General features: G+C 37.2%; 1 protein-coding gene across 2 annotated transcripts in view; it reads right to left on the bottom strand.

The window, feature by feature from the left end:
* Window positions 1-22,593, bottom strand: part of sorcs2 (sortilin-related VPS10 domain containing receptor 2) — a 281,183-nt gene that overhangs the window by 194,395 nt on the left and 64,195 nt on the right. For both annotated transcript variants that reach the window (XM_041276668.1, XM_041276678.1), the window contains exon 2: window positions 6,477-6,544. In XM_041276668.1, coding sequence (XP_041132602.1) covers window positions 6,477-6,544 — 68 coding nt within the window. The remainder of the gene's footprint in view (window positions 1-6,476; window positions 6,545-22,593) is intronic.

Below are 22,593 nucleotides of genomic sequence, written 5' to 3'. Positions count from 1 at the left end.
GCCCCAGCTGTGTGCAGTTTATGTGGCTCTGTTACTGATTCCAGAAAGATTGTAGGAAATGTGAAACTTGTTCCAGGTGGCAATTCGCTTCTTTTGCAAATGGATAAATGATTACTTGAGTTGAAACTTAGATTTCTGTCCCTGAACTAAAATATTTGAAGTATATTCCAACAACCTCTTATGACTTGTTTAACTTATGCATTGTTTTTTGACCTGATTACATTTTGCACTCTTGAATACATTTTTTACTGCATCCCACCTCTTTGAAAGCACCAAGTCTTTCAAAACAACATTCACTGTGTTTGTACAATCATGTGATCCCCCATGATTTCATCAATCAGGACAATATGAAGATAAAGCAATGCACAAGATCAATAGTGTGACATTATAGCCACTGTGCATGACGTGGTGCATCCCTATGGTAAAAACGCTACATTCCCTGTAAGGTTTAATAATGTATTAGCTTTAGAGTACTTTGAAATAACAGTACTAAACTTGAATTGGTTTTCCACTGCTTTTGTTTCTAAATTTAAAGTTAAAAGATCAGCTTTTCCATAAACCTAGATTAGGTCACAGACTCTAAAGATTACATATTAAGAAGGATAATATAAAATGGATTGGGTGAAAAGATCACTAGGATTGGTCAACCAGCATTCCAAGCATTTCTGCTGTTTGACAATAGCACGCTGGTTGGATCTCTTTAGCTTCTTCACCCAGCTTTTATTTTCTCACTTTACTTTTGGTTTTAATTCCAGAGTGGTACAATGGTCCATTTTGTACTCAACATTGGCATCTTATTGCTTAAGTGTAATATTGTCAGGACCCATAACATGCACTTCACTTTCTTTAAAGAACATTGTAAATGAAACCAGCCACAGAGTTGCACTGGCAAATATATGTGACTAAATTGGAATAGAACAAAGGAGATGCTGCTGAAACTGATGCCAAAGGGCTGGGAGATGAAACTGCTGTTCATGCTTCCCTTCTCTCTCAACTTGCAAGATCCTCCTCTCAACTCGATTCACTACAGCATCAGCAGCTTTATTGCAGGTCCACAACATGCTTTTGTTAGTCGACCAGAGGAAGTCACTGACCAAGTCTCATGTCTGTCATTTTTGTCAGAGGTACAATTAATCTGTTGTCACTTCTCAATGCAATTCTTCTTAAGTATTTAGAAGGCCATAAAACATTTAATGTGGTATGGGAAAGGAAAGATTTTGTTTGTTATTAACTATTACCATTATCATCTGATGCATGTGCTGGGAAGGCAGATTAGACATAATTGTTACTGCAGAAACGAACAATTAGACTCTAACGTAATTAGGCATGCCATTTTGCTGAAGATGCCTTATCTGTAAATGTTTTTCTGTAGGTTTTTTTTGTTTGTTTGTTTGATTGTTTTGGGGTTTTTTTTAACATCATGGCACATACCTACTTTTACAAAAGAAATGCTCCAAATTGCCATTTGGAGAAAATAAACCCTATTAAAATTGGACACATTATCTTTACACCACAGACTCTGCAGTCTCCTTGTTGACTGCCAGCACAGTGAGAGAGCACTCTCAGTTTGGAATGAGCCCCCTGCTGTGGGCATGCAGCAGCTCACAGGCTCTCTCTGGGGAAGCTTATTATTGGAAGCAACCATTCAAGAGGTCCAGGGGTCACTATATTGCTTTTTAAATGGTGTGTGCTTCTTTTTCTATTTATTACCTAGGTGTCAAAAGCCTCAGTAGGAAGCAAACCGGCTCCTGGGTCACTAGTTCACGGGCTGAAATCCATTATAAAGGAAATTGCATTCTAACCAGAAACAACAAGAAAGCTATGTGTGTGAGGGCTCACCCATAGTTATTACATACACCATTCATACTTAGCAAGTGGTTTACTCTGGATTGCCAATGGAACGAAGCTAATCACTGAAACAACTATGTTACCCACTGTACTGTAGGTAGGTAATGCTAGTGAGTCGATTCTAGTGATCCAATACTATGCAGTGCGCTCCTCAAATGTTGAAAGGGTGCCAATACAGTAATCCGTCATATATCCGCCCATCACATATCCGCTCTAAATGTTTATCTGCCATGATAAACCTTGTCAGCCATGTCAGTTTATCATTGAACAGAGAAGACTAGTTCAAAGATTGTAGATCCCAACTAAGTTTTCATACACTGTGTTGTATGTGCTCCGTGCGCTGCCATTGCTGGTAGTGTCACGTGAGCTGTTCAGTGTGTTGATATGTAAATAAATCCTGTTCGCCTGCGGGGCGTGTCAACTGCAACCTCCGTCTCGATCTCCTGCCTGTCACTCAGCAGTGAATGCGCGCACCCACATGGTAGACAGCTACTCTGTCACATATTAATAACCTGTATCGTTCAAAACAAGGGATTTAGGAGAGCGCCCTAATAAAAGCTGAATCTCAAAACAATAATTGTGTGAATATAGCAATTGTTATAGCTGTGTATAATGGTATTTAAAACAGGATTCACTCATCCGACTTTTTACATAGCTGCCCTTACTCTGGTCCCTTCGCAGTCGGATATGCAACGGATTACTGTAATTCCTATTAACAGTTACTAATTTTCAGCTCAAAGAAATTTGACTTTGAATTATTATTTTCTATGAAGGGAAGATTGTCAGGTACAGTATTCATTGAAAAAAAAGCCTTAACCCTAATCTTTTAGGGTTGACAGGAGGGACAGCCCCCAAAGAGGAGTGCATCTTTCTCCTTAATTAATAGTAAACTATCATTATAACCCATCTGCCTCCTTTATCTCACTTTCCTTGCAGGCATCATCAATTCATATATTTGTCATTCACATCATATTTGTCCACACATGTCTGAGCGACATTTCAACCCCCTTGCAGAGTAGTTCTCTTTATTTAATACCAGATCTGCCAGGTAGCTTCAGGACTGTGGGCCAATTGGGAGCAGCAACATGCAAGTTGCAGTTAATAATAAAAGAGCACATAGTCCATTGACCTCAATCATATGTATTTTGGTCTGCTCTGGTCATTCTGTGCTGTATTATTTTCAGCAGACAGCAATCTGGCTATGGGTCACTGCAACTTTAAAGAATGTTCATATTGAATGTGACCTGGTTAGGATAGGAGCAGGCTAGACCTCTATTTTATTAACATCAGAAGTAATGTTTACAATCCTACATTAAAAGAGGGGAAGTATGGATTAACTGTAACATAGTCCCTAAACTGCTGCACATACAGTGCATTTACTACACTGGAAAAACACACAGTACAGAGCTCAGGAGTGTCGGGATGGTCCCAGTGGTTATTTCTTCACTACATGGTATAAGTAAAACGCATTTCATGCACACACGATTTGAGAATTGCATGCAAAGCTATTAGGCTACCATTAGGCTACTGAAGTAATACATATTATCACCCACACTGACAGTTTAGTATCTAACCCCTGCAGGAACAGGCTGCAATAAAAAAAAGGTGCTCAGTCTGTATTTAATAAGGTGTTTACAATGCATTTAGTTAAATGGGCATGTGACAGGGAGAGGCTGTTGTTGTTTCTTAGAGTGCATGTGTGCCTTTAGGGAAGCAGCTGGGACCACAACAGGAGGAGCGTTGCTAAGCGGACAGCGTCTGCTCCACAGGAAAACTACTACGGAACCCTTCAACTGGGAGACAGTGCCTGTGAAGGATGCTCAGCCAGGACCGTCACAACGACTCAGAGTCATAGGTTAGTTTAGGAGACGTTGATCCTAACCAAGTGTAGAGAGGGTTGTTGTAGTTGTTGTTTTATTATCCAGTGGCGACACACACACGTAACAAATCCTCCTGTTACAGGGCACTAAACCTAAAGTGCCATTAAATTAAAAGTAAATAAATATCAACTATATCTATGCAGTTTCTGCAGCTGGTGGCTCTTAATCTTCATATAGTAATAATTTCATCTTAATAATAAAGGAGTAACACAAACCTCCATTAAGGAGATTCATCTTTTTTCGTTGTGTACAAACTAAAATTATCTTAAGAAATATATAATAACAATTATTTAATTTGATTATTTTAGTAACACAACAGCCTACAGTATATACTGTAATATAAGGAAGTATGGGAGGGGGGAGGAGACACAGTGTGCTACTACAACTATGTTCTGTTTGTATAAAAATGGAGGTCTGGAATTGTAGAGTACCTTATTGCACCTTATTGCAATGTTTTCCATTATATAATGGGGAAATATATGCTGCTAATGTAGCCATACATCTTTTATGTTTTAAATAAATATATCACTATGTCAAAACTAGTGGAGACATTGCTGAGTGCCAAAGTTGCTAAGAACCTTCTTTAGATGGCTTACAAAACTGATTAGTTGGCATTCGCTCTGGTTTATTTTAAGGAGACTTTCAGAAATAGAAAGGTTCTCCTAAGATTACCTCCGATAGATCTCTGTTAAAGTGACTTCCCTGCTCAATGAACAGCAGCTGTAAATCAAGCTGCTTTTGCATAGCTCTCTAGACAGATGTATTTGCCCTTTTCCTGCTGTATCCTTCAACACTAAAACTGCTTGAGTTATGGCATTCTTCTATGGGTTTGTAACACTATCAGTTCAACTTTTGTTGAGTTTCTTCAGAGTACAATATATATAGATGATTTCCAATAATAATAATAATAATAATAATAATAATAATAATAATAATAATAACTAGACTTGCCAGGCAGTTTTACTGCTCCCAAGCCCCAGTATCAGTACCCATCTAAGCATGTTTAGTTCTCAATGTGCCAAGTTTAAAATCAGCAACTTCAATAGTTCCACAGAAGAAGATTTTGAAAGTTTTTTTTTTTTTTTTTTCAAAAATGCATCAGGCAGCCATCTTGTTTAACGCACAAATAGCATTTTTGAAAATGTAAGTTTTACCGACACAGGCACAATGTTTTTCAAGTTTGGAGTTAACCAATTTCACCATTTTTAAACTGAAGCAGTTTTCAATATAACAAGAAAATGTAGGCGTGGCAGCCATATTGTTTCACGAAACATAACCATTTTAACATATTTACATTCCGCTGTCACCAGAACGATGCCTACCAAGTTTGGAGTCTGTTGGTCAGACAGTTTTCAAATAAAAGCAGTCTGCTGTTAAGGGCACGTTTTGGTGAAATTTGCGAAAGTCATTTTACTGTTGAATTGTATCACAGCAACTTCTGCTTTGCAAGCAGGTTTGGATGCTGATAATATCTGCCAAGTGTCAGACCAATCACTTCAACGGTGTCAAAGAAGAACGTTTCGGGAGGTTTCAAGAAGAAATGCGTCACAAGGTCATTTAATACCAGTTAACACCAGTTTAACACCAGTTTGTTAAAAGTCAGTTGTATTATTAAAGTGTCAAAGATGATGCTTGTGAAGTTTCGAGTTAGTCAAGTAAACCGTTTGTCAACTGAGGCAGTCTTAAATTTCGGGCGTAAACGTACACCTGGTGGCCATCTTGTTTTATAAAACATAACCATTTTGACATATTTGTATTCCATTGTTACTGGGACAATAACTACTGAGTTTGGAGTTTGTTGTCCAAACGATGTTTAAATAGCAGCAGTTTGCTGTTAAGGGTACGTTTCGTTAAAGTTTATGGCAGCCGTTTCAACATTAAAATTTATCGCAGAAACATCTGCTTTGTAAAATTGATGTGGGTTTGGATGCTGATGATACATGCCAAGTGTCAGATCAATCGCTTCACCGGTTCCCAAGAAGAAAATTTCGAAAGGTTTCTAAAAAAATGCATCAAACGGCCATTTTTGTTTCTGGTCAACACAATTTTTTAAAAGTCAAGTGTATTGATACAGTATCAGGGAAGATGCTTGTGAAGTTTAGAGTTAGTCAAGTAAATCGTTTGTCAACTGATGCTGGTTTAAATTTCAAATGTAAACTTATAACTGGGGGACATCTTGTTTTATAAAACATCACAATTTTCACTTAGGCACTGGGAAGCCGAATAATAATATTTGAAGATATAATAATAATATTATTATTATAATTATAATATATTATGATGAAATATTATGTCAGACACTGTGCTGCTGATATAATAATATTCATTTCTACAGTGAGGTAACTATACAAAACCAGTGTACTGATCAAAAGTAGTTCCCTAAGGGATTTACCTTAATGACTAATATAATATATATATCATATATATATATATATATATATATATATATATATATATATATATATATACACACACACACACACACACACACACACACACACACACACACACACACACACACACACACACACACACACACAGTGCATGCCCCAAACACAACTACAGGGAAATATGTTGTCTTTTAAAACCTTTTTGTATGTTTGAAACCTTACTGGCTTAGTAATTTAGTCTTTGTTACATGCAAAAATAGGTTAAGCAAGTGTTTTATGTAAGGTTTTTGAAAGACAAATAATAGTTTTGAAATATCAAGCCAACTGAATATGAGACCTGACATAACAGTTAGCTTACCTCCAAATGGAACTTTCCAGAACCTTTGCAGTGTCTGCATGGTAATACTTGGTCAGGATCAATATAACCTATAAAAAACAAAGGAGGGTGGGGGGGTTAAGTTCTGATGACTCAAACCACACAATGACACACAAAAATAAACAGTTTTCGAGTTTTGATGATATAGTAATTGGGTTTATGAAATTCCCTCCATCTGATTGGGGGCCAAATGACCCACAGTGTATCCCTATTGAATTATGAAGTTCTTTTATTTCAAGTAAGGATCATTTTAACAATAACCACACAGAAAACATCAAAGCACTCTTTATTCACCACATTTCCACTCTAACTAATGTTATTGTAAGTACAGTAAAACTACAGACATATGAATATATATATATATATATATATATATATATATATATATATATATATATATATATTATATATATAATATTCTACGATGACATTTACATTTCTAAAAGCTTTTGAAAGCCAAGATCTATTGGTGATTTTTAGTATTTTACGGCACTTTCTTTGTTCATAGTTATGGAGTATATAGTTTTTTTGGGAAAACAAGATGAAAGCTAATCACGTAAACACATTTCTTTTGACTAGCTTTTGAGCCAACACATACTCATATTCAGAAAAAGTTAATATTTGTATTTAATCACTGTAATTATCAGGTGGTTTGTGACAATGTGTGCAACCTTTTACACACTGTAGAAGAATTTCTGAATGTACTGAATATAGAGGTTGAGCATTATAGGCAAAGTACATGTAAACAGTATCAGTTTAATTGGGATGGTTACTGGTGGTGTTGGCATTATAAATGCATGTACTGTAGTAACACTCTAGACTATAGTGCATTAATAACCACACATTAAAAAAAAAAGGATTGTTTAAATGGTCACTACTGGAGCAATGAGTGTGTAATTACATAGAAATGGTCTGTACAGCAGTTACAACCATTTGGTTACCATTTAATTACACATACATAGCTATTCATGCCCTCTAGGGGTGGGCACCAATATCGATATATTTTGATATGGTATCGACATCGAACAGTAACAATTTCCATATGGCTATATCGTGGGATAATCACGACACATTAAAGTATTATTCTACCATTTTATTCCATTAATCTGCGTTTTTCTTTTTCTAAGAACCCGAGTACCAATTGTATTTTAAACATTCAATAGCTACAATCAAGAATAACAATAAAATCCACAACCTGCGTACCCTCTCTCATATGCTTTACTCTCGTTTCTTCACCGATTTCCTCTCAAAATCAAAACACATCGCAAAATAATTCAACGTGCAGCATGCCACCGTACTTAATACTTTTAGATGTTCATCTACACGCAGAGAATATGAAATTACTTCCAGATTGGCTAGCCTGCGCAGTGAAGGATAGAAATACTTCGGTTTTGAGGTCGCTGATATGGAATATAGTAAAACAATAAAACACGACCTTGTTTTTCTCCATGTAATGAAGCAAAGCTAAGTTCTAGTGAATTATTGCTTTTCATCTTATGTAAATATCTGTTAAAATCTATAATGTACTGTTTCATGTATTATGCATTTTCCACTATATTTAGTGTACTATTTCATGCATTACCTACTTTCCACTGTATTTAATCTACTGTTTAATATATTATGCACATTCTACTATATTTAGTGTACCATTGCATGTACTAGACTTCGATATTACCGATTTTTGTTATCTTGTTATCAAAGGCATTAACTAAAGACTTACAAATTCTTGGTCTCCAGCAGCAAGCTAACCAGAAACAACCTTGGGCAGCAAGCGTGACCTTGGCCTCTTAGTACTTGCAGTCTCTGGGGTGGCTTGTCCAATTGACAGAATGTCAAACAGCAGAGGGATGGAGTTTGCAAGTCACAATGAGTTGACACAACCAAACTAATTTTGTGGGTGGTAAAGGGATGTATACATATGGATTCAGTTTTCAGCTTGTCCCATATGTACTAACACGTTATTCCAAAGAAGAAAAAACGAACAGCCAAGAATGAACTTGGATCGATCCATATGCCCCGCTGCACTTAAAGAAAAGGGGGATGGGGATAGGGGTGGGGTGTAAATGTATAACTCTGGGTGTCCCTTTCAGTCATGTGTCTATTGACCAGGATTATACCATGTTGGAGATAAAGTAATATTGGCCAACAGGAATGACTTAAATTGAAATACATTCAAACAAAATAAAATCAATCTGGCACATCCTGTATATTTCATACTTTGGTTTTAGGTTTTGTTCCCTCCATTTCCATTAAGACAGCTGGTTAAGCATCCATGTTTGCCAAACAAAACACTTTTTCAGCAGTCAAGCTGTTTTGTTTCCTTCTAAATGGAAATTAATGTCATTATAAATTCTAACTGCACTCTAATTTCATCTTTGGGCTCAATGAATGTGTTCTAAAATTTATCCAGATGATTTTTAAAATTAGCTGAAATGATGCACTGTCTTACCTGATTTTAATTGTAAACTGGAGTGTATAAAAGCGGCTGGTGGCAAAATCTCAGTGTGCTGCTGGGTTTGAATCCAAGATATGAAGTTATGGCAATAAACAGTCTTAAACCAATAAAGGTCAAATGTTTTGTTTGTTTTGTTTTTTTAAATCTATGTTTATAAATATATTCGATGGGCAGGCAGAATGACTGACACAGGCACAGAAAAGTCATTAAACTCACAAGGGTCTGTGGTTTGGATGAGTTGTATATATTAGTTTGTATGTGGAGCAGAATCTCTTTGTTCGGATTAGTGTTTTCAGGGGAGTTGTGTTAAAGGGTTCTTGTAAGGGTAACATGGACCACCAACCTGGACCCTAACAAATGCTACAGATTACTGTGAGTCTAATAGCTTCTTTGACTTAAATCCAAGCGCAAAATAAAGCAGGGAAAAAAAAAAAATGTTGATTGTCATTGTTAGCAGATAATTGTACAGTGAAGCCAAGGAAGCAAGTCTTCATTACTTACATTTTCCACACGAATAGAAGGCGATCATTATTCTGCATTTGTTCAAGGCAACTAACTATTAAACTATCCAAATAGCTGTCTTTTTTTCCAATTTTCATTTCTGGTGAAATATTTATCCCCGACATGCATTTACTAGAGTATCTTATTATTTTTACGTTTTATTCCTTCCTACACATGTTGGAAGTGTCAGTTTCTTTACTAAGTTTGAAATTCCTTACTCAATAGCATGGAGAACTTTAAGTATTATGCAAAAAAGTTGCCAGACTACAGTAAGAGTGGCCTGGCACTGCCATATAGGGAATAACCCAGGAGCAGCAGTGCATCACCAAGGCCCTGCAGGTTATGACTGGTGCACATTGGCACAGCTTTACCAGTCTGTGTTCAGTGTATTCATCGCTTACCTTTCATTAACACTCATTTCACAAAAAAAGTAATAAACTGTAATGTGATGTTGTAATGTATAAAGAAAACGTTCCTGGAGTTTCTTCAAATACTGATCACATTGACTCATCTAATAGACTTTGCTGCCTTGCTACTTAAAAACTGATTGTCTTTGGTGTGTGGATTAAATGCTTGTAATTGATTATGAATTACATTGGTACAGCTGGATTCTGTCCGACCGCTTCTGTACAGTATTCTTGAAATGTTGGTGTAAAGGGATTTATTTGATCAGTTTACATGATACAGTAACAGCGACTCATCCTCATAAATCGATAATGTAAGTAGATCAGGTTGCTGCTGGTACCTATCCTTCTTTAATACATTGTAGCTTGTCGCAATTGTTGGCTTAATTTACCAGCCTCCTGGCATCAACATAGACGTCCTGTGGGAGCCATTGTTCCCATTGATGCACAGCACTGCTATTGGCATTTCAGCTCTGAAACAATAAACCTTTCTCTATACCATGGCTACTGAATTACTCAAAATACATTTTCCAGCCCTTGAATTTAATCTGTAAACCTGACTAAGGAGCACCAGAACTCCAAGCCTTGGCGCCTGACAGACAACTTTTCAACAATGATTTTCAGGTCCAGTAATTTTCATGATGTCATCTTTAAACCTCCACATTTTCCCACATCACTGGCAAAGCTTTCACAAAATTAATAATACTAGATGTTGACACTTTTTCTCTTCTATATAAGTTATACACAAGTAGGGCAGAGTGAGTTATGTACTGGCCAAGTTAGAGATAAAGCTACAAGATTTTTTTTTTTTAAATAGTCTCTTTCATTCACATACTACCAGTAAAGCATTGTTGCACGGATTTGTTTTTAAATTGTATTATTTTCCCTTGTATCGTAAAATGTTATAACAATGTTTAACAATCTGGACAGGTTTGTGTGGGGAATCCTATCTATAGCACTCTACATTAAAAAATGTGTAACCCTACTGCAACTATCAGTACTATATACTATTTTAAGTAACTTAATTTAGATATTTTTTATATTTAGAATATATCAGCTTCCATCATTCTTGGATAATTTCACAGAGCCTTTCCATAAAAATTGAAATGAAATTTATCATATTTTCCAGTCTTTTACATAGCTGTTCATGTAAACGTCATCGTAGCACACTTAAGTATCGGTACTGCTGTTATTATTTGCTGTGGTGCTGTAGTAGGATTATTTTTTTGTATAAAACACTGCTACTGACTCAAAGGTAAATGTTTCCTAGACGTGCTGTGCTGTTTCATGATGCACATTACTCACATACACAGGTTGAATGTCTTGGCATTGTCGTGCATATTTAAGTTGTATATCTAGGGATTATATCACAACTGTGTCCTCACCAATTACCATTAAAGAAAATACCCATTATAGCTCATATTGTAATTATTAACCAAAATAAACACAATACCTCAATAAGAACTAGTGATTCTGGCTTAATTATCCCTAGATTCACAATGAAAAGAGAGTAACAATTAATAGTATGTATGTTTAAGTATTTCAAATCAATCATAAATGTATATTTGTTATAAGACAAAAAGAAACCTAACAATCCAAATTATTATTATAACAATTATTCATATTCTCAAAGGAAGAAGAATACAGGTTAGGCTCCATAGTTAAAAACATATGTATAAAGAAAAAAACAAATTAAAACATTCAAGGAAAAGTAATACATTATTAAATGTTCATAATTAATCCCTGATGTACTCTCTGGTCATAGGGTTCTGCATTAGTGAAGCAGTCTTTATAGTTCATCATGCATGTACAATGTACAATGTTCCAGCATCTAGCTGAATAGACGCACATTACGTATTGTGACGATATCAATATCAAGGCTTCAGTTCAGTTACTTGTAAACACACAATATAAGTTTGATACCTATTCTGTTGGTGCGATGTTTAAAACAAAGTCTTCTTAACACGGTCGTCCTCTCTGTAGAAGTTAGTTGGGCAGCAGTGCAGTGCAGTATCTCTGTGAAGTCTATAAGCAAAAGCTTTCGTCGTTCCGGAGGGAGCCTATCTTCTCTGGGATTACATCATTGCGTCTTCGTTGAAGAACTTCAGAGTTTGATGACTTGAGAACGATGAGGGTTCTCTCTGGACTCTCTCTTCACTGCCCAGAGAGAGTCCAGAGAGAACCCAGAGAAGAGAACGAAAATCCTTGTTTTGAGTCAACAGTTAACACAGTTTGTGGCCTGTGCCTTATCTACAAGCTTTGAAGTTCTGGAATCAGTGTTACCAACCCAATCCCCACAGCATGCCACACAGACAACAGAATTAAATACCTGAGAAATGCTTATATTAAAATGAACTTAACCATGAATTTCCTTGAAAGCATTTAACGTTTATATAAAAAATCATTAAAACTAATAGCTTTGAGATTGTTTATTTCAATTTTTAAGGCCGTTTTCTTGCTGTGTATAGCAGTGTGTGAAACAGCACAGCATGCCTAGGAAAATAAATAAAGGTTTTATTAAAATGCGCTCCTGTGTTTTTTTCAAGGTCCGCCGCGCTACAATATTGTTTGTATTATTATTATTTTATTATTATTATTATTATTACAGTATTAAGGAAGATGGATGTATTGTGAAATGAGTGACGTGCAGATGTCTAAACATGTATAGAATACATCACTTTGTTCACCTGCACACGATATTACTATTTTATATTCTGTCTATGTGGAGAACAAAATCCAATTGTAACCTCATGTAGGGTTTTAGACGTCTATATGCTCTAATAGCCAATAACTTTAAGTAATATAAAAACAAAACTTTTGGTAGCTTCTCCATTTTATGCACTACACCTACATCTATTATTTGTTGCATACCTTATGCTAATTTCAGAACACAAATTCTACATATATACATTGTTTTATAAATGTATTTACATCTAAGTTGTATACAGGAAGGATGACCAACTCTTTGGCACATGTCACAATTAATCCTACTGCAAATCAACCAGTTTTCTATTGCGTCTCTAGCTGACCATGACACTGCATTGTCAGTTTTCCATAAAATGAAAACTTGCACATGCAAGGAAGCTTCTGCAGATGTATCCAAAAAATAGGAAGCAAGGGACATGGAGTCACCTGACTCCAGAAATGGGTTTTAATGCACTGAAACCAATCCTGTCTATCTTCAATTTCAAATATATAGTCATTTAGATTTTTTATTTTTATTTTTTGTGAAAAAAGAGTCGGTCAGATACCAGTTTTGTATACATTAATTTGCTTTAAACTTTTAAGAATCGTCGTACAGCACGCCTGGAGACAGTGTCCTTTCTGAGGCAGAGTACACCTGTGGAGCTGCTTTTGTACCTTCTGGTCACGTTCTTTATGGGAAGTGGAAATGCGTCTGTCTCTCCAAAGTGGCGATTGCTTACTACTCCTCAAAGCTGGATAGGCCAGACGTATGCACTTACTGTGCAAGACATGGAGCAAATAAGGCACAACAGCTGCACCAGCAAAAGACTTAAGACAATTTGTCAAAGGCTGTACCAACTGTCCCAAGTGAATTTTGTTAAGTAACAGAATCCAAAAATAATTTTATTTTAGGCCTAATGAGAACACACAGCTTCCAGCTCAATCACTTAATATCCAAGCAATGGAGGGCTCTTGGGGGTGAACTAGAGCGATTCATCTAACTGGTGTAGTTATTTAAATACTGGCATTTGGCTCAATCATCTTTTACAACAAGAATGCCATCCAAGCTCAGTCGAGAGATATAGATATTTTCCAGCCCTCAGCTGTGCATGGCATGGCACACTGAACTTGATGGTACAGTATCAATGTGATGGCAGCTTAAAGTGGTTGCCTTGGCTGCATTTCAATTAGGAAGGTGCAGATCTGTTCTCTGGCCAGCCCAGACAATGGTCTAAAATGCTTTCTCTGGGATGGACTGGCAGAAAATCAATAGCATTAGCATTTGCAGCCAGGCCCTATTCAAGCCAGCCAACATTCTATGGAGCCAATGTAAGGATACGTGCAAAGTGATTTGCAGCTGCAAAACACCCATATTGATGCCAAAAACTGTTTTCATCTGGCATAAAGTGGGACTGTCATTAAAAATGCAGTGTATGCAAAGAATGGTTTTCAGCCACCATTCTCCACTCGCTATCAAATCAGCACTTTGCCATCATTAATCCATTTAGCTGATATTGAAATGTATTCAAATGCAGAAAAGAGCATGGAATTGGGTGGGGACCTAGAATACTAAGCGGGCACAAACATTATAATGAAATGTAAGGAATTTACCTTGCACTTGGGCAATTGCTAATCCCCCAAAAACTTTGCAACTCCTCTTACAACGTGAAAACCATTGTAGAAGCAAGTAATTAAGAGCGTACCTGTTCTGTATTGTCTAAAAATGTGTAAAGAATGGGGAAAATCTTAAGCGTTTCACATCGCAGTGATTCTTCATGAACACAACACAACTATAAAATACAATACAATGACAACTGCACATGGAATTAAAAATGCATATCAAAATGCAGAGTATTCAAATAAAAGTAATACAAACAGTACTTAACGTTTTGAATGCTTCATACGCTGCTGCAGACTCTTAGTTTAAAAAGAGCATATGTCTAATCGCATCATTTAAACTTGAACTACATGCAGGACTGTTCTGTGTGCTTGTTCATTTACACTTTTGATAGTTGTGAGAATTGTAAGCTTCAGGTAGTCTCAGCTGAAAAAGCAGCGTGACACTCTTCCGTAGAACCCCAGGTGTATACATGTAAGCAAGCCAAAACAAAATTAGTCGTTTCGCTATAGAGGACAATGTTCTGGTTCATCAACCTTTAAAAATGTTTGCAACAGGCTGGCAAAACTGAGAGGGGAAAGTCAATATCCATGACTGCATGTATGCACCTAAAAAGGTCTGAAAAATCTGTGCAATGATAGCTCTTGTTGAAGGAATGATGCAGCTGTAAGGAAAAGCTAATGAGTTAAAATAGGAGCTACAGAGCCAACAATTATTTACAGACTCCAAATAATAAGAGCAGCCTTCCCACAATGTGTGACATATGAGTCATTGCTGAGGTGCCTGCCATATAAACACATCCAGAGCTATTATTATTATAAACAAAAGCCAGCCATACTGTGTTTCCTTGTTAATGTTCTTCAGACACACATAGATTAGTTCAGATATAATTCCTTTCTTGGGACAATTTTCTCTTTCTGAAAATGCGCCAACTACCTTTTTTTGGCAAATTTACCATGAACTGGACAAGATTGAGCTTTTATAGGTTACAGCTGTTGTGCATGAACAGCTGCTGCTTAGTATTAGAATAACCCTGGTTCCTATTCTCCTGAGTTTGGCTGAGACTCTCCATATGCAAGTTCTGCTTTGAAGCCCACTTCTAATCTACAATTAATACATTTGGGTTGCTAATGGTGTAATTAAGACAAAGTTAAAATAATTAGCATGTTAACAAAGAAAAAGTCAACTTCCAGTTAATATTTCACTTCATAACAACCTGTTCAATTAATACTTTATTCTGGTAACATCCTCAATTTGGAAATAAAGAATTTCTTAAAATCATATTTTCAAAAACATTCAAATCTTATAACAATTGTCAATAAATTGTCTGTCTACTAGTCTTACAGTATATTGTTTTATCAGACTCAGTAACTAGAAAAAAAGGTCCACTAGTGGTAGAAGGTAAAATGTTAACCCTTAAGAATATAATAATTATTCAAATCCCTATAAAAGTATAAAAAGTACACAGTAAATTGGTAATGTTGATTCAACCTATGCATTTAGCAGACTTGTAGTTGAGTCTGAGTCATCAGAGTCTGGGTCACTATCATTCGAGTCCAAGTCCGAGTCACGAGTCCCTGACTTTGAGTCCCAAGTCCGAGTCATGAGTCCTTGACTTCGAGTCCCGAGTCCGAGTCACAAGTCCTTGACTTCGAGTCCCGAGTCCGAGTCCCAAGTCCTTGACTTCAAGTCCCGAGTCCGAGTCATGAGTCCTTGACTTTGAGTCTCGAGTCCGAGTCCCGAGTCCGAGTCATGAACCCTTGACTTCGAGTCCCGAGTCCAAGTCACGAATCCTTGACTTTGAGTCCCGAGTCCGAGTCATGAGTCCTTGTCTTTGAGTCCCAAGTCCGAGTCCCGAGTCCTTGTCTTCGAGTCTCGAGTCCAAGTCCTGAGTTCGAGTTATGAGTCCTTGACTTCGAGTTCCAAGTCCGAGTTACGAGTCCTTGACTTCGAGTCGAGAATCCGAGTCCCGAGTCCGAGTCAAGAGTTCTTGACTTCGAGTCCCGAGTCACGAGTCCCGAGTCCTTGACTTCGAGTCTCGAGTCCAAGTCCTGAGTTCGAGTTATGAGTCCTTGACTTCGAGTTCCAAGTCCGAGTTACGAGTCCTTGACTTCAAGTCGAGTCCAAGTCACGAGTCGTTGACTTCGAGTCTCGAATCCGAGTCCCGAGTCTGAGTCATGAGTTCTTGACTTCGAGTCCCGAGTCCCGAGTCCCGAGTCCCGAGTCACGAGTCCCGAGTCCTTGACTTTGAGTCTCGAGTCCGAGTCCCGAGTCCGAGTCACGAGTCCTTGACTTTGAGTCTCGAGTCCGAGTCACGAGTCCTTGACTTCGAGTCTCGAATCCGAGTCACGAGTCCTGGACTTCGCAACTCGAGTCCGAGTCACGAGTCCTTGACTTCGAGTCTCGAGTCTCGAATCTCGAGTCTCGAGTCTGAGTCCCGAGTCTGAGTCATGAGTCCTTGACTTCGAGTCTCGAGTCCGAGTCATGAGTCCTTGATTTCGAGTCCCGAGTCACGAGTCCTTGACTTTGAGTCTCGAGTCCGAGTCCCGAGTCCGAGTCACAAATCCTTGACTTTGAGTCTCGAGTCTGAGTCCCAAGTCCTTGCCTTCGAGTCCCAAGTCCGAGTCCCAAGTCCTTGACTTCGAGTCTCGAGTCCGAGTCCTGAGTTCGAGTTATGAGTCCTTGACTTCGAGTTCCAAGTCTGAGTTATGAGTCCTTGACTTCGAGTCTTGAGTCCGAGTCATGAGTCGTTGACTTCGAGTCTCGAATCTGAGTCCCGAGTCTGAGTCACGAGTCCTTGACTTCGAGTCTCGAGTCCCGAGTCCGAGTCACGAGTCCTTGACTTTGAGTCCCGAGTCCAAGTCACGAGTCCTTGACTTTGAGTCTCGAGTCCGAGTCCCTGACTTCGAGTCTCGAATCCGAGTCACGAGTCCTGGACTTCGAAACTCGAGTCCGAGTCCCAAGTCCGAGTCACGAGTCCTTGACTTCGAGTCTGAGTCCCGAGTCCGAGTCACGAGTCCCGAGTCCGAGTCACGAGTCCTTGACTTCGAGTCTCGAGTCCGAGTCCTGAGTCCGAGTCCCGAGTCCTTGCCTTCGAGTCCCGAGTCCAAGTCACGAGTCCTTGACTTTGAGTCCCGAGTCCAAGTCACGAGTCCTTGACTTCGAGTCCCGAGTCCAAGTCACAAGTCCGAGTCACGAGTCCTTGACTTCGAGTCTCGAGTCTGAGTCCCAAGTCCTTGCCTTCGAGTCCCGAGTCCGAGTCACGAGTCCTTGACTTCGAGTCCCGAGTCCGAGTCCCGAGTCCTTGACTTCGAGTCTCGAGTCCTTGACGCAAACTCAAATCAATTTTCATTAAAATAGTGGTATTTTAGCTAATGGATGTTTCTGATATCCCTCAGGAAAAATGCACAAATAATAACAAATAAAAATACAAAAAATATACATATTTTGATGTTTTTTCCTAGCTAGATTATTCCATTTGCAAGGCTTTTTCAACTTGTCTGTTACTATCTTATTTTCATTTGGAACTGAAATACTGTTTGAATGTACTTGATGTTTATATATAAGCTTCAAGTTCAAGTTTGTGGATGTTGTTTTTCACTTTAATAGAAGCTGTGATCTAAACTATACAGCCTGTGTAGTGTTAGAAAGTGGTACAGCGGCAGAATATGGTATGCATACCAAAATATGACACGTATAATATCATAAAGTGGTACTATCAGATTGCAAGTGGTACGCGGTCATACTTTAGTACAGGTGCAATTAGGGTTCCTGATTTTCCATTCTTGGGAATGGCAAATTTTGTTATTCAAAGTGACCAATTTCATTTTTTTCCTTTTTTCAAAATGACCAATTCTGTTTTTTCATTTTTTTTTTTTACCAATTTATTAAGAATGAACAACGCAATTTCAACATAAATAAAATGTTTACATTAAAAATCTATTTAATTATTATTTTTTTATTTCAGTCTCTGAGATACTGCAGTTCTCAGGAAAAATCTTTCTTAAAAGCAGTTCACTAGTAACAGTGTACTGTAGGTCAATCAACAGATAATGGTGTTTTGAAAAAACAGCCTATTGCTGGCATTATAATATACAGACTAGTTGAAAACAAGAGGCATTATAACAAAAATATACAATTTTCATAAAATTACAAACTAAATACAGTGTTCAGTACACTTATCTCTCCCATCTGTAGTTTCATCTGAAACAATGCAGATGGTTTATGCTGTACTTGCTGTAAAACTGCTTGCATGTGTTTCTCGTATACCCTGGACAGATAGAGTTGCCTTAGTTAGAGCAGGGCTCTTCAACTACTTTTTTAAATTTAAGGGGGCCAGATTGGATTGGTGGTTGAGGTGAAACCTTTAGTTTTATAACTTATTATTTCTAGTTTATCATTAACGCCTTAATAACAGTACATACTTTGAGTGATTTTTAGTTTTTTTGTAACATGACTCTCTCTATTCTAGCTACTGTAGTAAAAACAAAAAATTGTAGATTCAACAATGAGTGGACCAATAAATACTTATTTATTTTACCAACTGTACAGAACGCAAAGCCAGTGTGTTTACTGTGCAATGAATGTGTGTCAGTGGTTGGAATACAATATGAAAAGGCATTTTGAAACCAAACAAGGAGCTTTTGGAAATATGCATCCAGAGGGCACAGTAGTTAGAAGCTCAAAAGTAGAAGTTAATCTCTTCTTAACAGTTATACTATTAATATGTCACATACATTTTAAAACGTTTGTAATGATACTCAGTTAAATTCTCACACTGTTCTATTATTTAAAGTACTATTCATATGGTAAAAAGTGTAAGTCTTGTTCAAGATATGAACATTAAGTTATATAATATTTATTATTGCTTAAAAATGTGCAGAGTAAAAAGGTTGTAACACATATCTGAAAATAACACGCCGGTAAGAAATTAAAGTTTCCTTCACCTCTGACTATAGCACCTACTTTGACTTCAGTTTGGGTTAGACATTGCGGTAACTGTAAATATAGTAAATTCGGTATTATTTTTATTATTTCCTTTGCAAAACAAAAAGGTTATGTTTCAGTTTCATTGCATTTTCACTTTCATTAAGGCTCTGTCCACACTGCACAACCGAATTTGAGAACCTTACTCGAAAATGATCTAATAAATCCAGCTCAAAACCTCCACATTCAAGTACCGTTTCATGTTTAATCTGGTTTAATGCGTCCACACACAATTAGCATAGTTCGGTTACTGTTCCTAGCAGCGCAATGAACATTGGAAATTAATACAATAGTATGCCACCATGCACTGGCATTTTATTTTAAAATAATGTGTTATGATTCATATTAAATGAGGTGCATATTGCTAAAAAGAAATAAAACAAGTATTTTGGAAAAAAGTAAATGCGAACACACACACGCACGCACGCACACACACACCACACACACACACACACACACACACACAAGTAGGGCTTGAAGTTTTCGGGTTTTATTTTTAATCGGGTCCCTTTAAACAAGTGGAGCTGCCTCCGTTTTCATAAGTAAATTCAGAAAAAAAAGTTGTTCATTACAAAACAATCTTTGTACGTTCATATCATTTGCGCCTAATTCTGGTCCCCTTAATTTTATTTCAAACAGAGATGACAAATGACGTGAATTGTTCATCCCCGATCTTACTTTTAACTCGCATTTCATTTTTGCAGTCACCTAATTTAACGTTGTGCTTTTGTTATTTTCCCCACTAGTTTAACAGAGATGTCATTACAATTTTATTCTTAAAAAAAAAGAAAAAAAAAAAAAAAAAAAAAAAACTAACCACCACTGTGGAGTGTACACTGATAGCAAGTCCTTCAGGCACCAGTATTCCGCCAAACATACCACAAAGCATTTTGAGATATTGAAGGATACACAAACAATGTAGTTCTGTATTACTGACTCCACACTTCAGACAAACCGGCCCCTACCTGATGCGGTCTATAGAACCAGACTCCAGACTACCCCCTAAGGTGGTCTCGAGTACGATATTAAACGCTGTGTAGTGTGGACGCAAACTGTACTAAGCATCTTTTAACCGGTTTAAAGGCAACTAATATGGTTTAACGGCATAGTGTGGACAGGTCCTAAGTCTGTAATACAATGATGCATTTACGAAAGTGTGCTTCAGTTAATTTGATTTCAGATAATGTACTTTTTAAAAATATTTTTTCTTTTACACATTATATTTATGTATGTTCAGGTGCAGGTTCATAATGGAATTAAACAATGAAGTTCACACATATTTCTAGGTTGACGCTGCACAGCGTAGTATTAATGTGTCCATAATAAATTTATCATTTTAGTAAATGAAGTATTAAATTACTCTGTCTTCCCTTTTTTTTACTGTCAACCAGTCCTTTTGTCATATCAGTCTCATATTTCTGCCAGTTTGACGATAGGCAATTTTCAGTTTGAGACTTTATTCCCTAGTTTTATACTGAATTTGCCGGGTGAATTCAATGCAGTTGCTTGCAAACAGTGATGGCGTGTGCTGGGAACGGGTGGCGACTTTCTGACATGAAATAAGAAACTCTAGAAGTATAATTATAACTTATATGATTATTCTTTTTTTCATTCATTTTTGTTTTCACTAAACTAAAAATTATGAAGGTGACCAATGTTCTATTGTTTTCAGTGCAAACAAATTACATTCCAGAGATTCAGAGAGCTCAGCGAAATTTAAACGACGTATTTTTCAACAATACAGTTTTAGAAATGTATTTCATCAGTTCTTGATAGACTTAGAACACGGTTTAAAATATAGTATTATTAATATAAAGTCTTGTTAAAAGGCACATAACTACTTACTTGTTTACCTGCTGACACTATTTATTCCTTATAAAACTTCATTATCTCAGTCACGGAGCCAGAATGTTCGAGTCCGAGTCACACAAGGTCAAGTCTGAGTCTTTTGCGGCCGTGACTCGAGTCCGATTTAGAGTCATGAAAAATGTGATTCGAGTCTGAGTCCTGGACTCAAGTCCTACAAGTCTGGCATTTAGTATAACAATCTTGACTTGAAGTGTACTCTGTAGTTCTACGTATATATTTCACAACTGGTTCAACAAGCATGCAAAAAACATGCATACAGGAGATGTAATATAATTAGGGCTCGTGGTTTTTGGGGGGTTTACCCTGACATTTTTACTGTCCTTTAAATATGAAATTGACGCCTGTCAAGCTGTTAGTGTATGTCAATCACAACTAGAAAAGCATTAATAATACAATTGATTTAATTTACATTTTTAATTCTGTGAAACACCTAAATGGGCTTTTAAATCCTAAGTCTTGTTTTTTTTAATTTCAAATCAGAAACGGCTCATCTTTATTCATGTAAATGCAGTTTCGCATAACGATTGTAATAAAGTGTATCCAGCATAAACTACTTTATGTTCATTTTCAATCTTGTTTGTTCTGCTTGTAAATGGAAAGTGAAGGCTTGGCTGATTTAAAAAACAAAACAAAACAAAACACACAAAAAACAACATGTAACATGTTTGTCAGGTATCAATTGGATTCTTACAGAAGAATAGAAAAGTCATGGTAAAACACACTGAAAATCAAAATCCCTAAATATAATTAATAACTGGTTATGAAGTTTCTACAAAGAGAAGGATTCTCACAGTGATGTATTGCAGCCAAGGTTATGTGTTAACTGCTGCAAAAAACTGGTGCTGCTGAAAATGCAAATTATCTGAAATAAATTGTAATTACTGATAACGAGATTAATGAAGAGCCAGAATGGGTCTATTGTGGCTGGAGTGTGCGAGAACAACCCCGTTCAAAGAAGGGGGGGTTCCACCACAAGGAGCAGCTCATTCATGTCAGCTTGGGACAAGTCTAGCTGAATGATGGCAGTGTTTACTAGCTACCCAGATGAGACTTCTCCTATTGCCCATCACACATACTACTAATGTTTCTTTAAACACGGCATCTCATTTGTGTTCTTCTATATTATTAGACCAGAACAATATAGTAAGATTGGGTTAGGAGGACATTACAATCTCACTGGCAATTCAATTTATTACTGTACTATTTGATTTGTAACTTGTTTGTGACTTCCAGTTATCATTTATACAAACAAAAAGAATGCATCCACATTGAAACAATGATTTGTGTAGGTTCTTATTTGTGCCTGAGCTGCTCCAGAGAATCCCTGCTTCTGTATATCTCCAGCTGCTTCACTCAAACTGTGATTTGACTAGAAACTGGCAAGCTTTGAAAGGACCTGCTCTGCGGCATGGGTTTTTGTCCTCTATGTCTGTGTCAGTGTCTGATTTCTTCATTAAGTATAAGCACGACTATTCTGTCAGTGAAGCTCAAACAGACAAAAACAAGAAAACCTAAAGAAACCAACCATGTGTAATGGTGTAGAGCCCCTAGCCCCACAATCCTGCTTTAGAGCAGTAAATT

The sequence above is a fragment of the Polyodon spathula genome, chromosome 2 (genome assembly GCF_017654505.1).
Source record: "Polyodon spathula isolate WHYD16114869_AA chromosome 2, ASM1765450v1, whole genome shotgun sequence".
NCBI classification, from domain to species: domain Eukaryota; kingdom Metazoa; phylum Chordata; class Actinopteri; order Acipenseriformes; family Polyodontidae; genus Polyodon; species Polyodon spathula.
The sequence above is the reverse complement of the archived record's forward strand: the minus strand, read 5'-3'. Positions and strand labels throughout refer to the sequence as shown.